Source organism: Moschus berezovskii, chromosome 17 (genome assembly GCF_049115385.1).
Source record: "Moschus berezovskii isolate FMDL1 chromosome 17, NW_MosBer_1.0, whole genome shotgun sequence".
NCBI classification, from domain to species: Eukaryota; Metazoa; Chordata; class Mammalia; order Artiodactyla; family Moschidae; genus Moschus; species Moschus berezovskii.
In genome coordinates, this window is record NC_142476.1 from 58,328,778 (window position 1) to 58,356,296 (window position 27,519).

Below are 27,519 nucleotides of genomic sequence, written 5' to 3' on the forward strand. Positions count from 1 at the left end.
ATGTGCTTGAATTAGCACTCTGTAGAAGAGAGCTTTAGAATAAAATCAAAGAGCCTTCATTTTCTACAAAAATGGAAAAAATCTTTAAGTCAAACTATTTTCTAGAAAACATTTTAATGATGGCTGATAAATTCTGAAGTCTACATTTCGTAAAGCAAATATCAAATTTGCAAAATTCACTGAACTTTGAAATGTTACCACTAGATGTCATTACTTACTATTTAATTCAAATATAACTGTACAGTTCTCAAGAATTATGATTTAATATTCTGTTGAACCACTCAATATTCAAATTATCTTTGCTTTAAGAGAAAACTGGGTATTATTGACTATTAAATCAAATATGAATTTTTTTAGTATACAGAAAGGAAAAAACAAACCCGTTTCATTTTGCCAAACAGTAGAACTAGCAAGTTTAACAAGAACAGCAGTAAGACATACTAAATATATCTTTCCATGTGCTCTGCCTTCAACTCCACTTGTAAAGAAAGAAATCAGAACCACTAAGTTATGCGTGACTACCTTAAAATTTTAAAATTATCTCTAACTCAAGTCACTGAACTCCACATTTACTGAAGCTTATTTCCTTATTTGCATAATCACACAAAAAAATTACAACTCAAGTTTTTGAGTAAAAGATAAAAATAATCACATGTGATTATTTGTATGTTGTATCTCTCTGGCACATTAATATAAAATTTACCTTCAGTTAATTTCTGATTTGATATTTAATTCTAATCCATACTCGAAATGGACTTCCAAAACTTTGATTTCCTTAAATATCTAAGCATCAGCAGTTCCGAATCTATTAAATCTCTTCAAATTGCTTCTGACACTATTTTGAAATAATAATGAAAGACACACACACAGAGAACTAATGTTTTTAGGGAAAGGGACTGAAGCTGTACAGAAAGTATAGTTACATGACTTCCTACAGATTCCTCTTAAAACATCAGAGGTATTAACAGCTATACACATATCTGTCAGAGAAGCAGCAATTTATTGATATTTTCCAAACAAGTAATATGGCCTGAAGTAGTGTTTGTTGTATGAGCAAGGAAGCCTTCAAAGTTCATACCTATATTTTTGATAGTGTTTTGAAAAATTAATGATACTAATAACTAGTTCAGCTTGAAATCTAAATTTTCATTTTCATGTCTCAGTATAAAAAATCTACAACTTTCATGTGAAAACAAAGAAGACAGAAACAGCTATACTCTGTACTTTAAAGCTATAGTACTTTTCACATCTAAAAAGTACATATAATCTGACATGCATACATAACTTAAACACAACTTGAAGGCTCCTCAAAGCAGAGACCAAGCTTGCTAGATTTTCTCATCTTTTCATTCTAGATTTTGTCCCCAAGTGATCGTCACTGAAATCACTAACTGCAAACTGTTACTCAACCTATCTGTACTTTCTCCTCCTAGATGGCTCAGTGATATTATAAACACACTATGGTAACCTAGGCTCATGAATCTCTTCTCTTCCCCATTACGCAGGGCTCATTTAAACCCCCAAACTTGATAAAGTACAAAATCAGGGTGCCTCTCACTCAGCTAGAAACTTTTTTAGATTAGAAGTCTAAAGTGAGAAAGAAAGAAAGAGCAGATATCTGTCCAACTTTTATATTTCCTAAGTAGAATCTTCCTCTTAAGTTTGTCAGTTTTTAATTTTTCCAAAGGGCATGGAAAGGAGCAGGAGTGGTATGGGAATAGAAAATTTCTTTTTGAACTTGTACTCTCTGTGCTCTCTGGTACTGGCAATTTAAAAATTATTTATTTACCTTAAGGGCTGGAAGTGGTTTTCATGTATTCTTCCCTATAATTCCCTTGATCCAGACAGATTCATCTCTCTATGGGGGAGTGACCTGTGACTCCTCTAGGAGTCTTGAGGTTTAGGGTAAGAAGATAGAATTAGGGAACATGTTCTCAATCTTTTCCTTTGAATACATACATGTGATATGTAGTATCTCACTTTGGGATTTCACAGCTATATCTCATTGGCTACTTTAAATAGTCTTAACAACCTGCTACTGAGGTATGGTAACATTATTGGTAGGTTGTTGGGTTCACCACCATAGGGCATTTAAAAAATAAACAAACTATATATAAGCTCAGTTGTGTCCAACTCTTTGCGACCCCCTGGACTGTAGCCCACCAGGTTCCTCTTCCATAGGATTATCCTGGCAAGAATACTGGAGTGGGCTGCCAGCTCCTACTCATATATATGTATATATATACATATATATATATATATATTTTTTTTTTTTTTTTTGCTGTCCTTGCTCTCAAGGAGCTGAGGTCTAAATCAGGAGCTTAGGGGAAAAGAAATACAAAAAACAGAATGCCATTTGAACCAAGCAGAGGTACTCCGAAGTTAAAAAAAAAACTTGGCAATATTTTTAGATTTTAGTTTTAAATTTAAATAAATTAAACATTCTTCAGGATGAAAAAAGACTAGCATGTATAACAGAAAGTGAGCCTATGAAAAGTTTGACCTTGATTTTTCACTACCATATTATCACTATCGTCATTATTAGTTAAAGGTTCAGACTATATTGAGAATGTCCAGTGTCTAATTCTGAAATTGGAAGTTGGAGAAGGGAGAATAATGGTATATCAAACCCAAGATTAACTTTCATGGGGGTAAATATTACACCTACTGAATACTTGAAAGAGGGATCAAATTACATTTGGTAGCCTCAGACACAGGTTGCACACTTCTTGTGACAGAAAGCTGAGAGAAGTGTGAAAAAGGGTGGAGGAAGGGAGAAGGCTACTCCCAAGTGAGTAGCAACAGTCCTCAATGAATTCATTTAACATTTTTCCAACTCAGTTGAAATTCTTAATTTATTCTCCCACAGAAATGGAATTTGGGCTTCCCTGGTGGCTCAGACAGTAAAGAATCTGCCAGTCTCTACTAGTTCAAATCAACAGTAGAGTTTCTCATGGGTTACGGAAATCACTTGACACATAACAGTTCAAGAATTATGCAGAATGCTAGCCACTAATATCAGGGAACAAAATCAGAAAATTTAATAGAAGTTGAACTTGCAATTTTCCAAGAAAATCTAATTTCATTTTTAAAATACAAAAGCCAACAAATTCACTGGAATAAATGGTTCTGAACGTTTAACACTGTTATTTCTATAATATATTTTTAACCAATTTTTAAATTTAAAATCAGACAAAGTTATAAAAGAAGAGCTCAGAACTGGGGTATGAGATATACATTATAATTCAGCATGATATATAAATAAACACAAGTACATGCATGTTCACAGAGCGTTATTCACAATAGCTGAAAGGTAGAAACAACCCAAATGTCCATTAATGAGTGAACAGATAAAAAAATTTGGTATATCCACACACTATTATTATTTTTTTATTATTCAGTCAAAAAAATGAATGAAGTATTGATGTATGCTATAGCATGGACAAACATTGAAAAGATTGTACAAAGTGAAAAGTAGCAAGTCATAAAAGGCCACATGCTATGAGATCCCATTTATAGGACATGGCCAGAAGCAAATCCACAGATGCAGAAAGTAGACTGGTGGTTGCCAGGAGCCAGAGGACAGACTGACTGCTTAATATGCATGGGATTTCTTTATGAAGTGATGAAAATGTCCTGGAGTTACACAGTGTTGATGGTTGAACAATGTGAATGTACTAAAAATCAATAAACTGTGCACTTCAAATGGCTAATACAGAAAATATTACGTAAATTTTGTTGTTTAGTCATTAAGTCGTGTCTGACTTTTGTGACTCCATGAACTGTAGTCCATCAGGCTCCTCTGTCCATGGGATTTTCCAGGCATGAATACTGGAGTGGGTAGCCATTTCCTTCTCCAGGGGACTTTCCCAACCCAGGGAACGAACCCACATCTCCTGCACTGGCAGGTGAATTCTTTACCACTGAGCCACCTACCTGTTTGTTTTTAAAGGCACCATCTAGAGTTCCAGAAAAACATCTATTTCTGTCTTACTGACTGTGCCAAAGTCTTTGACTGTGTGGATTACAACAAACTGTGGAAAACTGTGAAAGAGATGGGAATACCAGACCACCTGACCTGCATCCTGAGAAACCTATATGCAGGTCAGGAAGCAACAGTTAGAACTGGACATGGAACAACAGACTGGTTCCAAATACGAAAAGGAGTACGTCAAGGTTGTATATTGTCACCCTGCTTATTTAACTTATATGCAGAGTACATCATGAGGAACACTGGGCTGGAAGAAGCACAAGCTGGAATCAAGATTGCCGGGAGAAATATCAATAACCTCAGATATGTAGATGACACCACCCTTATGGCAGAAAGTGAAGAAGAACTAAAGAGCCTCTTGATGAAAGTCAAAGAGGAGAGTGAAAAAGTTGGCTTAAAGCTCAACATTGAGAAAACTAAGATCATGGCATCCGGTCCCATCACTTCATGGGAAATAGATGGGGAAACAGTGGAAACAGTGTCAGACTTTATTTTTTGGGCTCCAAAATCACTGCGGATGGTGATTGCAGCCATGAAATTAAAAGACACTTACTCCTTGGAAGGAAAGTTATGACCAACCTTAAAATGCCTTTTAATGGCATATTAAAAAGCAGAGACATTACTTTGCCAACAAAGGTCCCGTCTAGTCAAGGCTATGGTTTTTCCAGTGGTCATGTATGGATGTGAGAGTTGGACTATAAAGAAAGCTGAGCACTGAAGAATTGATGCTTTTGAACTGTGGTGTTGGAGAAGACTCTTGAGAGTCCCTTGGACTGCAAAGAGATCCAACCAGTCCATCCTAAAGAACATCAGTCCTGGATGTTCATTGGAAGGACTGATGTTGAAGCTGAAACTCCAATACTTAGGCCACCTGATGCAAAGAACTGACTCATTTGAAAAAATTCTGATGCTGGGAAAGATTGAGGGCAGGAGAAGGGGATGACAGAGGATGAGACGGTTGGATGGCATAAGTGACTCAATGGACATGGGTTTGGGTGGACTCTGACAGATGGTGATGGACAGGGAAGTCTGGCGTCCTGCGGTTCATGGGGTCGCAAAGAGTCGGACACGACTAAGCGACTGAACTGAACTGAAATGTACCATCTGACCTTACCGTTCTTCCTTTTCATCTGTCTGGGTAAATCTCTGTCCTTTCCCAGAACCTATCCTACATCCTTGATTCTTCCTATTCTTTTGGAGTCTTACAGCCACCTTCTTTTCCTTTTTCATCACTGTTTAGCATTATTTTTCTATTAGTTCCTCCTTTTGTATATTCAAATCACACTCAGTTCTTATCTAATGCTTCTATAGTTAAAATGTCCAGTTTCTCTCCTTTTTATGGCTTAATTCATTGTCATGCATTCTTTTCTTTCATACCTAAAATCTGGCTGCTCATCAATTACCATCTTATGCTTTCTTTGCCAAACAGATTTTTAAGCATTAAGTGCTTAAGTGGGTATAATAGAAACTCAAAAGTATTTCTAGATTTCTACTAATCAAAGCAATTCCCCTGAAACTTACACATTTCTTCTGATGCAACCAATACTCTTTTGCAGCTTTCATATTTCTTATTACAAAGAAAAACTTACAAAACAGGTTTTAAATTACACATTTTAACAAGTTATTTTGGAATCAAGATATAAACAAATTTCAGCACATAAAATATAGGAAAATCTGTTTGTGGAGGCCTCACTGCATTTAATCAATCTATAAATTCACTGAAATAAATTAGCTAATATATAGCTAACCACATATAAATATTGATAAACATAAAAATCAAGTCAATATTTTTTCTTTCTCATTTATCCATTCAAATGATAATTACTGAGTGTCTACTACATACCAGGCACTGTTCTTGGCACAAGAAATACAGACATGATGAATACAAATGAGATCATTCTAGAAAGGATAGAGAGAAAATAAACTAGCTAGAGGTAAGTTCTATAAAGAAATCACGGTAGTATTATAAGAGGGTAACGCTGGGGCTATTTTATAGATAGAGTGGTTAAAGAAAGCCTCTAAAAGTAAATTATGAGAAGGAAGTAGGCATGCAAAACTAAACCAAAAAACCACACAGGGAAGAGCTTATTAGACTAGGGCACTATAAGTGAAAAGCCCCTAAGAACCAGGAAAATAAGATCTCTTACAATAGTAGAAAAAGAAAAATTGGGGCAAACCTATTAAATATTAAGCTCTTAACTGAAAAAAAAGGTGAGGGTTTCTTTATGAAGCTTTGGGGATTAATACAGCAGTAAAGCATTTCCTGTACCTAAGAAGGACTTGGATTGTTAAAAAGGGGAGAGGAGCATCAACAGAGCGACCAAAACTGAATTCTCCTGATACAAAAAAATTTTTTAAATTGTTCAGTGAAGAGACAGCAGGAAAGAAGATTAACATAAAAGAAAACAAAAATCAAGCTGTCAGAATTTATCTGTCAAGAACCACTATTTGCTTCAGCCCTTATATTAACTCAGATTATTTCTGGATTGATAGGAATTAGAAAAAAAAATATTAAGTCAAATTCCAAATGCAGCCTCTATTATTATCAAGGTCCTCTTTTACTACTCAAGGCTCTTATCTGATCTCTTTTCCTTTAGTTCCCAGACACCTGATTGGGTTTATGAGTGGACTCTGCAGATACCTCCCTCCTCTGTGTTCTAACAGGCTCTCTAGATTTTCACTCTGCTTTATCACAGTTCCCTGGCTCTGACTTGAACCTAGTCTAGAATCTTGCTGGGAATGTTAGAGTTTGGAATATCTTCATTCCAAATTGCTTATACCTGGATCCAAGTTCTCAGCACTGACTTCCTTTGGGATGTCTCACTGCTGTCGATGTTCCTCATTTTGTGTTTCCAGTCCTGTGTAGTTCTCCTGGTTCTGGATTCTTCCCTACCACCTGTTGCCTACAGAATCAGCACTGATAGATACGAGGCCCCATGAAGGGCTAATTAAGAGGCATTGGGGAATCAAAACTCAGGAAGGAAGCTATCTGGTATAACTGGTCTGTGGTATGAAATTTATGGAGAAGAAAAACACTTTTTTCAAAAGAACCTCAAGCACTCTACAAAGACCACTATTTTTTCTTTTCATTTAATATTTGGCTGTTTTCATTCCAAGTCTTTCTCATTTAGCCTAAAAGTCTATGAAGTAGCCCTGACAGTATCCTCCTCTTCCCTTAGCAGTGTTTTGGACGAAGGAGTGGGGAAAAGAAACTGGTACTATGATGGGTTCTCTAGGTTATTATAGGGAAGTCAAAGGAGGGAGGTCTAGGGGAGGCTATCATTGCAGCGGAAGATAATTACCTTTAATCCAGGCAGTTAACAGCACTTTCTTATTATAGCACATCTCCATGTAAGCTTAGATGTAAAACTTAAGAGTTCTTTATAAATAACAGACATTTGAGTTAATATTATAAAAAGTAAATTTGGGGACAAAGCATACAATAAGTTTTATCTACTGACAAACACACAACACAGAAGTACAAACCAAAATGTTGTAATCCCGTTAACTTGGAGGTTGGGCAGAGATATCTCAGTGCCTTTGAATTACATAACAGTATAACCGACACAGAAAAAGATAATGGCATTATAGCTTGATCATCTCTTTAAAGAGATCCTACTTTAACAGCATGCATGCAACTTCTGAGTTGCGAGGCAAGTTATATGTTCTGCCTATCGTCTCTAGACGCAGAAATACAATGTACTTTGGGGAAAAACTGAAAAGGCATTCTAGTGCTTATCATATTTAATGTCAGTGTATCATATGAAACTGCTGCTTACTCACTTTTATTATATTCTGTCTGATTCCAAGGTGCTATTGTTCTTTTCTCTTACTCCTATGTTTGATCCTCCTTTATTTACTCTTATTCCATTGTTCACCTGTACAGGTGTTGCTATGAATTTTGTACTTTGCCTCTTCTCACTTTTATATACTCTTTCCAGGTGATCTCATCTGTATTGTGCATTCACAGCTACCCTTTTTTAATTCTAAAAATGCTATTTTATCCCAGATCTCTTACCTAAGATCCAGACATTTATATTCAACCGACCACTGTACATGTCAGTAGCTTTTTAACCGCCTTCTCTGCTTCCAGCCTTTCCAAGTTTCAATCCATTCTTCACACTTATGACAGTGATTTGCACGTCACTGCCAGATTTAAGTGTTCAATGATTCACAATGGCATTCAGCATTAAAAAAACCCACTAAAGTCCTTAATATGATACAGAGGGGCTGTCAATGTCTAGGCCAATCTCATCTCTCTGAAAGTGAGTGCGGTCCTCTGAACAAGGCCTCTACCCTCCCGGGCTTTTGAAAAGATTGCTCCAAATTTTTGAAAAACTCTCCGTGAGAGTTTTCCCATGCCTATTATGGGATTAATACCATATATTTCAAAATGAGGTCAATTGGCAATTAAATTCGGTATTTACTGAGGACATTTGATATGCCAGGCACTAGGTTCCTGCAGTCATGGAATTTATATTCTTGCATATGTACACATTTGTGTGTTTTGTGTGTGTATTATAGGGTAGCAGAGAGGCAAATAAATAAATAGGAAACTATCAAATGGTGATAAAGCGTATGATTAAAATGAAACAAGTTGATCTGACGGTACGGGGGAGGGGAAGGGTATTGCCTTAGATTGGACAGCTAAAGACTTCTCTGAGGAAAAGATATCTAACCTGAGATCTCCTCATGGAAGATTCTGGTACCCTTACTTGAACAGTTTGCTTATCAAAGCATCCACCATACTATTTTTAATGCATATGTTTTCACTTGCATATTTCCATGCCTCCATATACTTAGTTCTTGAGGGGAAGAACTCTGTCTTTTCTATTTCAATCTCTCTCTCTCTCCTAACACAAAGCTGGGCACGTGGCAGATACTGAATAAAGATTGAGAAAACAATTAATGACATAAACCAGCTCTCAAATGAGGGAGTAAAAAAGGAAAGAGACCACATTGAAGTTTTCAGGCCCAAATAACAATTACATTCAGATGGACAACAGCTGATGGTCCCCACTTCCATCTCACACACCCTAACTTTAAAAGGTAGAAAATGGATGACAAAGCTTACCCGAGCAACTTGATATGATGTCTGAATTTCCTCCCATCCTCCCAAAGTCCTTCTTACGCCCTGATTCTGACTATTTTGGGTCTTTGCTTTCTTCATGCTCACAGGTTACTTCATTTTCTTCAGACATTTGTTTCCCCAGAGCCTGACTTCAGTTAGCCTGAATCTGACCTCTAGCTTTAACCACAGCCATTAGAATCTCAGCTCTTTTTCTCTGGCATTCACAACATAATGTAGTGACTCCTGTTTCTTCCTACAATTATGGCCTTAGCTTTGTTTTCTGGTTTATACAAACTAAGAATGACTGAATTATCTACTCAGTCACATTCTGACATTATTCCCTTAAGTGAATCCTGCTTTAGATTCTTGGTTTTCTTTATCTATAGTGTGACCATATAATTTGTCACTGAAATTGGGACTCTTTGAAAATGAAAAAAAGGATGCTTATTATGGACAGCAGGTACACACCAGGTTTTGTAGTCCTTCTCTTTATCCAGCAGTTTACTTTTCAAGAGTCTCAACTGACAACAATGACTTCCTTCATGACTTTCTGTTGTTGTGGCCAGGCTATTTCCTTGCACTTTAACTTCCATTTGAGTTTCAGATTTGACTTTTTCAATGCTGAGGAACTTTTCAGGATTTATCAAAACCGAGTGTAGCGATTCATACATGGAAACTCCTCATAAGGTTAATAACATAGACCTTTTATCATAAGATAGCATTATAATAGCATTATAATAATTATATATTTATATAGTTATATATAAGATAGCATTATAATAATAAGCCTCTTATATATTTTATTGAATTCTTTTTGCAAGCCAGTGTTCACTCAGTGTACTTATATCTGGTTCATCTAGTACAGATCTGTCTGCCTACAAGTGTTCATGTTTTTAAACTACTACAATATAATCTCCCACTGAAAGATCTTTTAATAGAGAAACATCAATAAACTATAAATGAAATATACATGAATCAAAAATACACTAGAATAAAATTAATATTAATCTGAATTTTAAAACTTATTAGCTTTTTTTTTTTTCTAAAACCTATCCTTTTATTTTCTACTTGACAGTATCTTAAATAGCAATATACTTGTTCTCCATGACCAGAGGTAAAATTATAAACTTTAATCTGAAAGTAATGTCATTATTGATTCCCAGTGATGAAAATAATTAGAAATGACTGAGTCATTTTCTATTGCTACAACTGTGTTCTTAGCTTTCCTTTACTATTATTAGAAATATTAGTTTATCTGTTTGTTAATTTTTAAAAACTTCTTTATTTCTCTTTATTTTTTTTATTTATTTCTCTTATTAACAACCATCATAACATCTATTTCCTAAACTAATGAGTTTCTGAAAGTCTGGAGTTCTATAGCCCAACACTGAAAAATTCTGAGCATTTGCTCCTCAATAAATGGATGTTAGAAATTATATATATATATATACACACACATACCAATGTAGTAATAGACTGTATACACTATAGAACATACTCTTAAATAGAAATAAAAACTATGAAATTAAAGTAAATATAAGTCCTAATAATTTTCCTGCTTCCCAAAGGTTATCTTGTGTATTCTCTAAAAGACCACTGTGTAAGCTCATCATCTGAACTAGTGTATCTCAAATGTTAATCTGCATATGAGCCCTACTTTTAAAGCAGATTCCTTTTCACTATGTTTAAGATGGACTGGAGATTTTGTATTTCTAACAGGCTCTCCAGTGGTGCTAATGCTGCTCACGTGCTAAGTAACAAGAGATTAATGCTTAGCCAAATTTATGTTTCTGTCTTCCAGGGGATAAAATATACAGCAGATTCTAAAGTCAATCTTCCCATACAACAATCATTATACACATTAATCAAAAACATGAAAATCTGTAATGTAAATAATTATCATGACTAGGTATACCCTTGGTTAAGCTCAGAGTATCATAAACACACTGCTTTTGTTTTTACACATTTCTTTTCTATCACCACAGACAGCAGTGAATAGAAATTAAGAGAAGAAACTAAGGAGAAAGAATAATGGATTAAAACATGTATTTTCATCTGCTTCCAAAATAAAATTAGTAGGCAGGAAACCTTTGTTTAACTATTTTCAACTGAAGCTCATGTTTATATTAATGGAGTCAACAGTAATTTGGTTTTCTTTGATTTTTAGTTTTTAAATGCAAAGTGGGCATGGTCAAGATGTAGCATTTAAGAAGTCAATCTTAAATTATTACAACTTTAAAAGGTCCAAACAGCTTGTATGTACAGAACTTTACATATGAAACTCAGGCAAATTCAGAATATAAGCAGAACAAAATCAAAAAGAATTTTGGTCTTATTGTTAGGTTTCCAGTTCCCTAATAAAATCCTAAAGTTTTAATATACTAACTACATGAAAACATTTTATATCCTCTAATAATTTCCAACAGTTAAATATACCACGAGAAAACTAATACCAATTATTTACCTTGTCAATCATTTTTCTTGCTTCCACTTCCTCACTGTTGGGATTCTCTAACTCAATGGTATAGGTACCCTTGTCACTTTGGTCATCATCATTATCCTTTTCAGAAGCAGCGGAAGTAGCTTGATTTTTTAACATTTTATCCATCTCCTGGCTTGGTCTGTGCCCAAGACTCCCTGAACTTCTTAATAATGCAGTTTGTAGGAAGGGAATTGACACCGATGGCTCCTCTGATTTCTGTTTTAACAATTTCCCATGTGGAACACCATGCCCCCCTCTGTGGTGCGCAGAGCTAGTCTGTAAAGACAAAGAAACCACTTTGGCATCTGCTGTTGGAGATTTTGTTTTTTCAAGTTTTGTATGTGGTGCTGAATAAGTAGTTTCCTGACACAAGATTCCCGTACTCTGAGTGAAAGAATATGACCTTCTTTTTCTGGGATTGTCTTCATCAAAGAATGCAATCATAAAAGCAGTTTGACTTACAACAGCTTGGTCTTGATGCTTTTCAGTAGCCTGGGCCTTCTGTAGTTTTTTCTGTTCTGAATGGTGGCGCCTTAAGTGTTCCTCAAGAGTTGCACGCTTGCTACAGCGCCTGTGAGCCCCAGCATTTTCTGAGTCGCTTTGTGTACCATCATCATGTTTGTTTCCTGGACACAGAAAAGAAACCACATAATAGAGAAGGGAAAAAATCCTATGTAGAAAATCAAAGCATATACAAAAGTGCTGCTTGTTCTGCCCCTCCCCGCTTTCAATCCAAAGTCATATGTTCTTTTCAGTAACAGGCTCTGCAAACTTCCCTCAATTGCAATGCTTACATTCAAATTCCATCAACCAACAATGAGTCCTTTATAAACACTTGAATAGGGTTACTTTTCTTTCTCCAAATTTTAACTTTATAATGGTTCATCAATGCCTTAAAAGATAAGCAGTGCTACAACATCTGTGATTCTGTATTTGTAACATTAAATATTAATCCTGCCTTTAAACCTTATACCTTATTTAAATAATCAAAAATTTATCTTTAGCATTAGAAAGGAAAAAGAAAAAAAAGTGTGATCCCACCGAAATGCTTATCATTACACAGGAAAAGAGAATGCAAATGCAATAAAAGTGTGATGAATCGTTAATTTCAGTGATGTTCAAAACTTCCAAAAGTACAGCATTCCTTTCCTTTCTAATATATAAAACTGAAAATTTGCAGATTCCACCAATTACTGTATAATTCTTTACAAACATCTTTTTTGCTATGATAATCTTTGCAATTTTGTATGTGCGCTCATTTAAACTCTGGTGGCTTCAACTAGTTAAACAGAGCATGCTAAAAGGTCTAGCATGGAAAAAGCATAGACTATGAAATCCTATATAAACCTACCAGACAAATGGCATGTTGCTAAATATAACGAGATAAAAATATGTTTTCTGCATTAAGCATATAGAGTCAAGATAGAATACTGCAATTGGATTTTGAAAACATCAGCTTCCTGACAGAGGCTTTTTGTTACTCTTCATAGCTCTGTTAAGGATTAAGTGTGAAACCTTATGAAAACTACTTGATTTTTCACTGATTTAGAATTCTTATCATATAAACAATAAGTACACTAGAGGAAATAATCAAATGACAATTATTATATGCTTATAACACGAATTTAATGGAAAGTTGAGTTATTCTATGTGTGGGCTTAAAATGAGGGCTTAAAAGATAGCTCTTTAGAAGAAAGCTTAAATTAATCTAGTCAATCAGGTGTATTTCAATACTTCCAGAACTAAATCCGAAAATCTTCCTTCAAACTAGCAACTACTGAAAATGCAATATGAAAAGAAAAAAAAATAAAATGGTGTTCAGTTTAATTAATGGAATTCCTGCTTTGGTAATTAATCTAGGGATAAAGGATAGGCAGATGGAATGCAGAAGCAAACAAAACCACTAATTCAAATACAAAACTCATAAAAAAATAGGACATTGTACATATTGCACTGGATATAATGAAAAGGAATCCAGTTTGTAAGAGCTGTAAATAACTAAATGCCCATATTTCATGTGTAATGGGACCAGATGACCCATATTACACACATACACATTATGAAAACACCATCTTTACAGGCTTTGGTTCTTGTTCAGTTCAGTTGCTCAGTCGTGCCTGACTCTTTGTGACCCCCCCGTCCATCTACCAACTCCTGAAACTTACTCAAACTCATGTCCATAGAGTCAGTGTTAGTTATATGTTATTTCTTGTAACAAGTTATATGTTATAACATAGTTATATATGTTATAACATGTATATAACATATATGTTATGACATATGCTAATTCTTATAACAACATATAAAAAGTTGATGCTTATCTGGTGTCAGGTCTTTTCAGTATCTTTTAAGTTACAGGTTAAAAGGTTATAGATTAGCCATTTTCTTTGTAGAAAATTATTCTTCTTTTTCATTTTCCAGTGTTATACAAGATAACACATCTGATCAGAACTGCAATTTTTGTTTTTATTTAACAAAAAATCATTAGGAACTGTTGAGATTTTTTGTGTTTTGTCTGTCATTAATCATGCATTAATATGTTGAAGTTCTTCTAGTATTTTTTAGGATAGATTGCCTGTAACTAATCAGTAGCTGTGTCCAAAAGAAGCTTCAACTCTCCTAAAGGGTATAAGTGTATGGGTTTTGTTAACATTATTATCTTCACTGTCCCAAAGCACATGCATTTCACTCTTGCAGGAGCAAAGTTGTTTTGTTTTGCCAACTTTCAAGTTTTTGACTGATCTAAGTTGCTGAATGTCTAATTATTGTAAAATAGTTTCTATTTCCTATACTTATTTTGAGTCTAGGTATATACTTTTGATCTTTTAAATTGTGGAAAATCTTTTATCTAATGATGGCAGCTCTAACTTTGGGGGAAAGTAAAATGTCATTTGTAAATACACCTGAAAAAATAAAATGGATAAATCTTGGATCAAAAATGAGGCATATTCACAAGGACATTTTCTTAGATGGTTTGTAAAATGTCCTGAAGGCAAATTTAAAAGTAGGGTTCTACGCAATGGCAACATATTAGAATGTATATCTAATCAACTCTGAGGGATAATAATAATTTGTATAATTTCTGGTAAGGATTTTCAAAAATTTAACATAATATATGAATACAGTCTGAATGTGAACATTAATGCCTCTAACAGGTATCAAAATAACAGCTAAAACAGAAAACAGTCATTGTAAGTAAAATTACAGTTACAAATAAAAGGGTATAATAAAGGTGTTTTTTTTTTGGCCATACCACATGGCATGGAGGATCTTAGTTCCCCAACTAGGGGTGAAACCTGTGCCTCCTGCAGTGGAAGCAGAGAATCGTAACCACTGGAATGTCAGAAAAGTTCCATAAAGGTATTTTTTAATGGTAGTTTATCTCTTAGCTCATTTGTGTACATTTGCTAAGGGTGGTCTAAAGAACACGTTATTTTTAAATTTTCAAAGTTTACACTACTTTTTACATTATACTAGGATATCAGTCTCATTTTATCCAATCCATAAAAAATGATCAGTTTACAAATGGGTAGCTTTTATATGTAAGCTTTAACCTATACATATATATCAATACAGGTATAGGTCTCAGTTATATATGTTATTATCTACTAGGAGTAAAGACAACAATTACATGTCAAAAGTTCGTATGCCAGGTAAATGCTTATGATTATAATTAAATATGGTAATGGGCTCTAAGAAAGAATTAGGTAATCACACCATCTCACTATTTTGAAATGCCTTAGAAGCAAATAGGAAATAGGTATTTCTTCTGTTAGGTGACGAGAATCCCAAATCATAAAGTACAGGTTAAACCAGGGTCAGTTTTGTCAATGATAAAGAAGTCATTCATTGATTATTCAAATTAATGAGTACCTATCACATACTCAAGTCCCAGGAAAGGGCTAGAGACATAAGGTAAGGAATATACAATCTCACCTCAACAAGTATTCTTTTAAAGCTCTTTAACTTTTTGTATGGTAACAGAATGATCAGATTAACATGTAATCATTTCCCTTATAGTAAGCTTGGTAAATAAAATCAAGATATAGTAACATAAATCTGTATTCAGCAAATTCTAAATTAAAATTTAACTAGCAAAACCAATGGGGGGAAAATGGTTAGTTGATACTCTGATGTATTTTAACTAACTTTGGTCAAGTATTTTTAATAAAACATATTTAATAATTATTTCAAAAATAAACATTTAACTGCAATTTTCACTAGTGAAAAAATTCTTAATTCAATTAATTCTTAGTATCTCTATATAAAATTTGTTTCATGATATGAGTATCTTGAGAACAGTCTGAAACAATCCACCAACAACCTGACTATGCTGCCAAAGTAGAACTCTAAGCCCGTAATTCCGTAACTTAAAACGTTTAAAATCTACATATTGACATTTTACACGAAGTACACAGTAGAGAATAGAATTAAACATATATTTTCCTTAAATCAGGAAAATGATGAGAATTGTCTTCTAAGGAATTCCACTGGTGAAATGAATGAATATTTCCACAGGAAAAAGAAACATATTTAATGGCATACATATAAATTTACAAAACCAATTTGGTTTTGGTAAGAAAATGAAGGCAGACTGTTCTGAATGAATAAGTTGGATATGGGCAGAATGGCTGGCTTTTGAACTTTAAGATCAAATATAAACCTTCAAAAAAGCAGAAGCAGAAGCTTTGTATAATTATTTTTCTAATCATAGTTTGGTGACTGTGAAGACTGAACTTAACCATAAAAAAGGAAGTTCTGAAAAGTTACCTTTCAACCTTTTCAAGTAAACTGGAACATCACTTTTAATACTCTTGGAATCTTCTTCTGTTCTTTCCCATACCATCTGAGGAGGGTTGTTCTGTGCTAGCCAGTCAGCTACTTTGTTTTCGGGTGCCATCATTCCAGTTTGAATCCCCGGCAGGTCTTGAGTTCCAGGAGAAGACTTCTTTGACTTGTGGCGCTGATCAGAAGTAAATTTTGTCACATGATCTCTAATAGTTACTTTCCCTGGGGTACTGTCATCAAATTCAATGGTAAATGAAGCATGCCCTGCACCTGTTGTATGAGAACTTGGTGTGTCTTTTGTTGGGATTTCATGAATAGTGCTCTCTGTTATTTGTGATGGTTGCTGAAATTCTTTTGTAGGGATTTCAAAATAACTTGGTTCCCTACAGAAAGGAAAAAGTACTTCTTCATTTGCAGCTGCAGATTGTTCTTCAACTTGCTTGGCATCTATGCTGCACCCTAATAAGAAAAATAAGAGAAAATTCAAAATATTTGGGAGCTTCTAGAACTTGAAGGAGTATAGTAATGGCCACTTCCATTACTCCATGGGAATCAGAAGGCAGATTGCTGCTTAGATGAAAAAGAATGACAAATGTCATAAAAGAGAAATAATTTTGATTATAAACATGGCATTCCCGTTACGAATAGGGAGATGCAAGGTAAGCAGCAGTGCAAAGGATAGCAAAGCAGTTAAGAGATGGGATTTTGCAAGGCTAGGTCTTTTTGTTTCCAACGTGGATTCAGAAATCATCAAAAGTACAAAAGAAATGAAATCAAATGTAGATGGAGATGCATGTTCAATGTACATATCTAGAGAGATAGAAAAAAATAGGAATTTCCTTATCAAGTAAGGAGGATGGAATATTGCAAAAACAAGTAAATTTCTAAAGGAGAACGTGTTCAAATGAAGAAAGAAACATGAGGTTAATACATAAGCAACATTCTGGACAGGATGATTTTACTTACCATTCTTCACCATCACAATTTAGAGACATTACTTTCAGAATGACAAAAATAATATTACTAATGCGTGATCCTTACAAGAAGACAGATAACATTTTATAAAAAAAAAAAGAACGAGTAAAGACATGTGGTTTGCTTGTAAAATGAAATCCAAGCAGCAGTGTGAAACAAGTTAAAAATAGAAAATTCAGTTGCCAGCCAATTAATTCCAAAAGAAAACTCATGTACATCTCTATACAGCAGAATATGCCCAACTGTCAAAAATCCTTAGAGGAAAGCTGAATTATAAATCTCAGATCACCAACAAGAGTTGGCATAAGCAAGTAACTCTGGAACACTCTTCTTCTGTTGCCTCAGAGACAAATAAGAAGGCATGAAAAGAAATGCATTTCTATATAAAATATGTGAAGGCACATAAACGAAAATGATAACTGAAATGTTTTAAATCTGTTATCAGATATCACAAATGCAAAAAAAAAATCAAGATTAAACTGCTTTGGTTTTCAGGAAGCAAAAGAACTATTATAAAGATGGGAAAGAGTGAATTCAAATAAAAACTATTGCCCTAAAGTTCAAAAAGGCATTCCTTTTAAAAACACATTGATAGAAAAATCATTTACAAATAATTTATTAGGAAAGAATATACGAGGGACAAGTTTGTTTACAATAATTATTTAATTAAGTGAAGTATTTGGTCTCTTGAAACATTTTTCCAAGTATTAAATACTGATGGAATTCTTCAGGTGCTATAATCAGTTTCCTAGCAAGACTCTAAATATGAAACAGTCATAAAACTGTTTGTTTTTAGATTATACAAGAATGGAACAGCAACATCTCTATAGACCAATGTGTGGCACAAGGTATTGCATGTGTGCTAAGTCGCTTCAGTCAAGTCCGACTTTTTGCAATCCAAGAACTGCAGCCCACCAGGCTCTCCCCATGGAATTCTCCAGGCAAGAATACTGGAGAGGGTTGCCATTCCCTTCTTCAGGGGATCTTCCCAACACAGGAATCAAACTCACGTCTCTTATGTCTCCTGCATTGGCAGGCAGGTTCTTTACCACTACACCACCTGGGAAGTTCCAAATTAAGAATTATCTCCAGTGTAAAACACAACTGACGAGGGTGGCAAAGAATTCGTCTGCAATGCAGGTGAACCTGGTTTGATTCCTGGGTCAGGAAGATCCCCTGGAGAAGGGATAGGCTACCCACTCCAGTATTCAGGGGCTTTCCTGGTGGCTCAGGGAGGGCACAGAGCATTAAAGACCTCAAGTTCCACTCCCCCCCCCCAAAAAAAAAAGTGAAAAACGTTACACAGACAGTAAACAGAATATATAACAAAAACAATTTTTAACTGAAAAATTTTCCTTGTCAAATCTACTTAGTTTTTCCTCACCACTGAAAATAAAAAAAGTGTATCAGAAAAACTACACTGTCAAAGCAGTAATTCTACACACTACCTAGAAAAAGAGGATATACAAGATTCTGAATAACCTAAGTAATGTTTCAAAAATGTCTTTATTAAAGAGCTCATTTATTTTTCCTTAATATTAAAATGTCCACTTGAAAGTTTACTTTGAAGGCCTGTCACTTAAAATTACCATGAGAGTAAAATGCATTGACTGCTCTATATATGTTGGTAAACTCACTGATGTTTTTATTTTTTCATACATTGGTTTATTTACTAATTTAATAATGTACTGTACCTGATCAATTTCATATAGAACTATCCTTCCTATCTACCTGACCTCATACATTCATTTTGTTTTTGCATCCTTACAGGTAACAGAGTAACACTGAGGACAAAAAGTGGCATTTTCCTACTACCACTACCTGAATACTCAAATAAATGATGTGACTGAACTATGAAGTAATAACTGCAACAAGCTGGCCCAGGGGTATAGCATTTATCATCGACTTGTCACTAATGATTCAAATGAATATGTTCTCAACTTTCCTCCCTTGAGAAGAAAAACTTCAGTTATTTCTGACATACTTTTAACATGCTTTCACTTTATAACACATTAAAAAGCAGAGGTCACCAATTGCACGTAACTATTTTTAAGGTTATTATTTCCTAAGTTATTCCTACTTCAAAACTGACTTTCCTCTAAAGATTAGAATCTGAGACATCCATAGGCTAACACCCAACTTATCCAGTAATCAGTTATCTAACAATATCAAGCAGCACAACAGAGCAGAAAGACAGCAGTTATGATCTGATGATTAGAGCCAAACAGCCTGGTTTAGCAGAAAGCAGGAAGAAGATGTGAAATCAGGCAAGTCCCACCTCTATCAGTTCTTAATTCTCATTTTTCTCATTATAAAATGAGAAAATAATACCCACCCATAAGATTGTTGTGAAGATTCAGTGAGGTATGGATTAATTGAGATAGCATAAGTCACCCAGAAAAAGTCTGGAACAAAGTAGGCACACAAAAAAATGTTTCTCTTACTTTTTCTCCCCCAACCCTCCAACACAGCTAACTAGGGAAACCAAAAACTAAAACCAAACATCTAACTCTAAAAAAAACCCAAGACAGTTATGGCAATACCTATATCCTCATATCTGTGATCTTTACTACAAGGAAAGTCCCTCATTGAGAACCTTTTTTTTGACTATTTACTCAGATTACATGTGACAAATTTGGAGGGTATGTAAAAGCAAGGATTAAGGTCAAATATTCCGCACTAAGAAAACGAGTCAACTGGTTGAGATAAGTCAAAAAACAATCAAGAGGAGACATGTGGCTCAAAAACACAGCAGTTCAGAACCATTAAGTATATGGGCAAATAGTCTTACATACTTCAAGTCTCCCAAGGACATTACTGTAACATATAGTTCAATTACTGATATTCATAATGAAGCTTCTGAGTCATAAAGTAAACATTTTAATTATATTCAGCCATCTTTGCTTAAGAAGGAGATGATATGAGTAAATAGAAATTAAGGGAATAGTTAAACTTAAAAAAAAATATTGCAGTTGTTAAAGTGAAGTTCGGTCATCTGGAAAATTCATTAGTAGAGGAAATCATTTTGCTAAAGATGATAAAACCACATCAAGTGTGGGCCTACTATACATGGGATTATAGGCCCACTAGAGAAATTATTAAGGGTCTTCTAAATTAATATAGAAAAATAAAAGCTTTCCTTTCTCAGTACTGGTAAAAATCATTCTGAAATTTATGAATTTAACATGCATTTCTCTTCAAAATCTGTTTTATTTATACTCAAGTAAACTCAGTCATGTCCGACTCTGCAACCCCCACTGATTGTAGCCCTCCAGGTTGCTCTGCCCATGGAATTCTCCAGACAAGAATACTGGAGTGGGTAGCCATTCCCTTCTCCAGGGGACCCTCCAGACCCAGTGATTGAACCTGGGTCTCCTGCATTGCTGGCAGGTTCTTTATCATTTCAGCCACAAGGGAAGCCCTAAATACTCCTAATGAGATTAATAATAAAACACTGGTATGAATAAAATATTATTAGAATAATTTTCATTCATACTAATACTTAATTATTAATCTCAACTAAAAGTGAAGAGGAACTAAAAAGCCTCTTGATGAAAGTGAAAGAGGAAAGTGAAAAAGTTGGCTTAAAGCTCAACATTCAGAAAACAAAGATCATGGCATCTGGTCCCATCACTTCATGGGAAATAGATGGGGAAACAGTGGGAACAGTGTCAGACTTTATGTTTTGGGGCTCCAAAATCACTGTGGGTGCTGAGTGCAGCCATGAAATTAAAAGATGCTTATGCCTTGGAACTAACACCCAAAAAAGATGTCCTTTTCATTATAGGGGACTGGAATGCAAAAGTAGGAAGTCAAGAAACACCTGGAGTAACAGGCAAATTTGGCCTTGGAGCACGGAATGAAGCAGGGCAAAGGCTAATAGAGTTTTGTCAAGAGAACGCACTGGTCATAGCAAACACCCTCTTCCAACAACACAAGAGAAGACTCTACACATGGACATCACCAGATAGTCAACACCGAAATCAGATTGATTATATTCTTTGCAGCCAAAGATGGAGAAGCTGTATACAGTTAGCAAAAACAAGACCAGGAGCTGACTGTGGCTCAGATCATGAACTCCTTATTGCCAAATTCAGACTGAAATTGAAGAAAGTAGGGAAAACCACTAGACCATTCAGATATGACCTAAATCAAATCCCTTATGATTATACAGTGGAAGTGAGGAATAGATATAAGGGACTAGATCTGATAGATAGAGTGCCTGATGAACTCTGGACGGAGGTTCGTGACATTGTACAGGAGACACGGACCAAGACTATCCCCATGGAAAAGAAATGCAAAAAGGCAAAATGGCTGTCTGAGGAGGCCTTAAAAATAGCTGTGAAAAGAAGAGAAGAGAAAAGCAAAGGAGAAAAGGAAAGATTTAAGCATCTGAATGCAGAGTTCCAAAGAATAGCAAGGAGAGATAAGAAAGCCTTCCTCAGCGATCAATGCAAAGAAATAGAGGAAAACAACAGAATAGGAAAAACAAGAGACCTCTTCAAGAAAATTAGAGCTTCCAAGGGAACATTTCATGCAAAGATGGGCTCGATAAAGGACAAAAATGGTATGGACCTAACAGAAGCAGAAGATATTAAGAAGAGGTGGCAAGAATACACAGAAGAACTGTACAAAAAAGATCTTCACGACCAAGATAATCACGATGCTGTGATCACTGACCTAGAGCCAGACATCTTGGAATGTGAAGTAAAGTGGGCCTTAGAAAGCATCACTATGAACAAAGCTAGTGGTGGTGATGGAATTCCAGTTGAGCTATTTCAAATCTTGAAAGATGATGCTGTGAAAGTGCATCAATATGCCAGCAAATTTGGAAAACTCAGCAGTGGCCACAGGACTGGAAAAGGTCAGTCTTCATTCCAATCCCAAAGAAAGGCAATGCCAAAGAATGCTCAAACTACCGCACAATTGCACTCACCTCACACGCTAGTAAAGTCATGCTCAAAATTCTCCAAGCCAGGCTTCAGTAATATGTGAACTGTGAACTCCCAGATGTTCAAGCAGGTTTTAGAAAAGGCAGAGGCACCAGAGATCCAATTGCCAACATCCGCTGGATCATGGAGAAAGCTAGAGAATTCCAGAAGAGCATCTATTTCTGCTTCATTGACTATGCCAAAGCCTTTACTGTGTGGATCACAATAAACTGTGGAACATTCTGAAAGAGATGGGAATACCAAGCCACCTGACCTGCCTCTTGAGAAACCTGTATGCAGGTCAGGAAGCAGCAGTCAGAACTGGACATGGAACAACAGTTCCAAATAGGAAAAGGAGTACGTCAAGGCTGTATATTGTCACCTTGCTTATTTAACTTATATGCAGAGTACATACATCATGAGGAACGCTGGGCTGGAAGAAGCACAAGCTGGAATCAAGATTGCTGGACGAAATATCAATAATCTCAGATATGCTGATGACACTACCCTTATGGCAGAAAGTGAAGAGGAACTAAAAAGCCTCTTGATGAAAGTGAAAGAGGAGAGTGAAAAGGTTGGCTTGAAGCTCAACATTCAGAAAACAAAGATCATGGCATCTGGTTCCATCACTTCATGGGAAATAGATGGAAAAACAGTGGAAACAGTGTCAGACTTTATTTTTTTGGGCTCCACAATCACTGCAGATGCTGACTGCAGCCATGAAATTAAAAGACGCTTACTCCTTGGAAGGAAAGTTATGACCAACCTTGATAATATATTAAAAAGCAGAGACATTCCTTTGCCAACAAAGGTCCATCTAGTCAAGGCTATGGTTTTTCCCGTGGTCATGTATGGATGTGAGAGTTGGACTGTGAAGAAAGCTGATCGCCGAAGAATTGATGCTTTTGAACTGTGGTGCTTGAGAAGACTCTTGAGAGTCCCTTGGACTGCAAGGAGATCCAATCAGTCCATTCTAAAGGAGATCAGTCCTGGGTGTTCATTGGAAGGACTGATGCTAAAGCTGAAACCCTAATACTTTGGCCACCTCATGCGAAGAGTTGACTCACTGGAAAAGACTCTGATGCTGGGAGGGATTGGGGGCAGGAGGAGAAGGGGACGACAGAGAATGAGATGGCTGGATGGCATCACTGACTCGATGGACATGAGTTTGAGTGAACTCCGGGAGCTGGTGATGGACAGGGAGGCCTGGCGTGCTGTGATTCATGGGGTCGCAAAGAATCGGACACGACTGAGCTACTGAACTGAACTGAACTGAAGAGTTTTTAATAAACAATCATGCTAGACTCAGTTATGGTTATCTAAATCAGAAGAGCAATATCCTTAAGTTCTTAAGGCATTTTATGATTGTGGCATTTATTAAATTTCCAGGGAATTTTATGATATACATAATCTAGCAAAAAATGTTCCCTTCCTTCTATACTAAATAACATGAAATATTAAGCTATTTCAAGATGCTTACAAAGACTGTAACTATGAAGGTGAATTCTACTTAAGATATCCATCCAACCTAGTACGTTCAAGTACTTCAAATTACAAAGACTGGGAAACTCCTTTTACCAAAAAGGAATTACAACTGAAAAGTTTTTAAATTTAGTTCAATTAGATTAAAAATCAGTGTAAAAGAGCCAAAAATCTACTCTTCACAGTTGTACGCAACCTTTTCAAAATGTATGCAACTCTTTAAGGCCTTTAATTGTAACTTTAAAAATGTTTAAACCATGTTAGCAGGTCGGAGAACACATCTGAACTAAATCAAGGACAAGTTCTCCTTTATTAGGACTCAAAATATTCATACTACTTCAGGAGAACTTGACTGCTCTAACATTTGCTTCCAGGGTTTTGGAGACTTTAAGGTAAATTGGTAGGAGATTCTGGATACACATGGACCCACAGAAAGGGACATAACTTACTAGGGAGTAGATACTCTAGTATCCTTTCTGGAATGCTCACCTTGCAAAATAAGTGCTAAGATTTTGGGATGCTAGAGAAGACTCTTGAGAGTCCCTTGGACAGTAAGGAGATCAAACCAGGCAATTTTAAAGAAAATCAACCTTGAATATTCATTGGAAGGACAGATGTTGAAGCTGAAACGCCAATTCTTTGGCCACCTGATGCAGAGAGCAAACTCACTGGAAAAGAAAGACCCTAATGCTGGAAAAGAATGAGGGCAGGAGAAGGGAGTGACAGACGATGAGATGGTTGGATGGCATCATTGACTCAGTGAACATGAGTTTGAGCAAACTCTGGGAGACAATGAAAGACGGGAGTCTGGTGCACTGCAGTCCATGGGGTCACAAAGAGTCGGACACGACTTAGCAACTAAAGGACAACAACTAAGATTCTACATTCTAAAAACTGGTAATGAAGAAGCACATCACTTTATGTTTTTACCAGAAAAGCATGCTTAGAGCACAAATAAATTCATCATTTATATTTCACAATTTTAAACACTAAAAAAAACCCTTAATTTCACAATGACCAAATGAAATAGCATTTAATATACATTTTCAAATTTCACTCTACAATACGTGCTGGCATCATAAATTATATCAGACTTGTAAGCTGTTTCCCTCATCCTATAGTAGTTTAAAAAACTACAAATGATGAATCTGAAACAATCACATCCTGATGCTAATATATGAAAGTAAATGAGACTCTCATTAAAGCTTTTAATCAGCTGAATCTGACAGAGTGCTTTAAGCTTCTTAACAAAAGATGTAAATCACTAAATTCCTTCTAACTCAAAAATAATCCCACGATTATGAAGCAGCTTTTGTCATCTGGCAGAAAAGATAATGAGATAGGCCACACAAGCTGGTAATCATTTAAGAATTTAGTTTCATTCACACAGATGAAATTACTACTGGACACTTCACAGCTTGAAATTCATTTTATTATGCTGAGGCATGAGGGATTGATTTTAATGTCAGTTGGTTTTAGGGGTGTTTGTTTTAGTCCTTATACGCTACAAAGTATATTCTTTTAGAATGATTTTGTGTGTGTGGGGGTGGGTATGTAATTATTGCTGAAATGTTAACTGTGGGTAACAGCATGAACTCTATAAGTCAGGATACCTGGGTTAGAATCCCAGCCACACTTTTTGCTAGCTGAGTGACCTTGTGAATAAACTCACATTGCTGTGCTGCCACTTCCTAATCTATAAAATGGGTATGATACTAGTAACTACTTTCAGGTACAGCTATGAGGATTAAATGATTAAATATACACGGGGCACTCAGAAGAGTGTCTGGATAAAGAAAGCACCACTGAAGTATTATCTATTGTTAATAAATCATAGTTCTGTCTCCAGTACAAAAACATTCACTGTGTTCCACAAGATATTTATTTCAGATTTCAGAAGTTGTTTTGGGTAGAAGGATCTTTAACGACTAGATAAACTCACTATCACAATTATTTTCAGAGTCTGTGAATATTACATTCTGCTGTGTTTAACTCCCTAATAATTAGCACATTTTTTTCTTCACTCTTCTCTCTTCCTTCCTCCTTTTGCCCCTCCCTCTCTCTGAGGTGGCTCTAGTACACATGAGAATATAACATATGATCCTTGAAGTAAAAAATATGCAGTTAAGGAATACACACAAAATACTAAACAAAAGTGTTATGATACACATACACAGACATATCCTTTAGAATTTTATACTACTGGATTTATGTGTATATACTCCTATGGGAGAAGAGAAGGCAGGAATTAAGTCTGATTTTGTGGGAATGCACTGGGAGAGCACTAAACAACTATAGTGGATACAAGGCTAAGGAAAGTGAGATACAGTTAGAGAGAAACTTTGACATAAAATCTTCACATAAAGTCTTTGTTAAGCAAAGGAAATAAAGGACAGCTTAGATTTATTGCACAAATTGAACTGCAGAAAGGTTGAAACTGGAAATAGGGGAAAAAAAGCACAATAGAAGTAGGCAATATAACAGATAAAATGAAAGGAAGGGAAGACACAAAAATTTCAAATAAAGACATTCTTGACTGTCTTCCAAACTCCATTTCCTATCCCTCCCTTCAAAAAGAACTCCAACATTCCCAGGTATCTGCCTGTCCCTGATACAGCTCATGTGCCTTAAGGGAAAATTAACCCCACATTCAGCTTCAGGATGGGTAAGACTGGCTTAAGGATAATCTCATAACCCTTGCCAGGGATTGGTTCAGAAATAAGCATGTGATCTACTCCTGAACCCATGAGAGGTCAATGAAATGACAGATGCGTTAAAAGCTTTGGGGAAAGTTTCCAGGGGGTCTTTTAGAAGCAACCTTTGCTATTTCCGACTGGATGTGATCAAAGTAGCATGCACCCCAACTGCTACTGGCAAACAGCCTATGAGTATTAGGGGAAACTTCCTTAGTATGCAGCCACTGAACAGAAGGGCTGAGAGTCCAAGAGAAAACACTAGCTGATGATGCCACTGAGATGCTGCATTAACCAATTCTAAAAGAGGTTCATTATTTAAGCCGGTACATTTCCTTTCTGTTTAGTATCAGGTGGCATTTCTGTTATTTGCATCTGAGGGTATTCTAAATAATATTAAGCTTCTGAGCTTGAACATGAAGAAAAAGTTATGTTGGCCACAGAAATAAGAAAACTGAGATGGGACTTTATTTGCAAAGTTGACAACTTTAGTTTGGGGCACTTTAAGAGCAAGTTGATAAGGCCAGATTTCCTAGACCTGTATCCTGGTAAAATTAGAGTATACTTATGAATAAGAACCAGTGTTCTTATTCTCCAGCTAAGAAAAAAGTCTTATTTATCTTGTAGAATTATGGTGAAAGGTAGAAAGTTGACAGGAGTGCTGATGGAATCTATCCTTGACTCAGAGTCACAGCTGGCTTTACATACTACTCCCTGGTGCCTGTATTTAATTCCTCCAGTTCTGATCCTTATCTGCCGTTATCAAGGAAACCGGGTGCTCCATGCACCAGTGTTGATGTCCATGCCAAGTCCTTATGTAACAGGCAACTGATACCTCCGTTTATTTCCTGGAAATCCTTATTTTCTGGCCTTTGACTTAGTTCATTACTAAATTTCTCCAGCAACAAAAGAATATGTTCCTTGACTATTAATATGAGAATGTGATTCAGAATTATTTCTTCATTCTGGCTGCTTAACAGCTAATCTTCTTGCTATCATACCCCCCAAAATTAGGCACACTGAGATTTTAAAGAAGTTTTAACTTCATACATTTTGAACATAATAAAAATTTTTCAACTAAAAATACGATTATATGCTTGTGAATC

At 35.7% G+C, this 27,519-nt stretch overlaps 1 protein-coding gene across 13 annotated transcripts in view; it reads right to left on the bottom strand.

The window, feature by feature from the left end:
• CEP170 (centrosomal protein 170) overlaps window positions 1-27,519 on the bottom strand; it is a 137,078-nt gene that overhangs the window by 39,146 nt on the left and 70,413 nt on the right. For 7 of the 13 annotated variants that reach the window (XM_055419710.2, XM_055419717.2, XM_055419709.2 and 4 more), the window contains exons 8-9: window positions 16,315-16,791; window positions 11,527-12,170 (exon numbers count right to left, since the gene is read on the bottom strand). In XM_055419710.2, the coding sequence (XP_055275685.2) occupies window positions 11,527-12,170; window positions 16,315-16,791 (1,121 nt within the window). The remainder of the gene's footprint in view (window positions 1-11,526; window positions 12,171-16,314; window positions 16,792-27,519) is intronic. The other 6 variants (XM_088845495.1, XM_055419716.2, XM_055419715.2 and 3 more) reach the window with 2 other exon arrangements.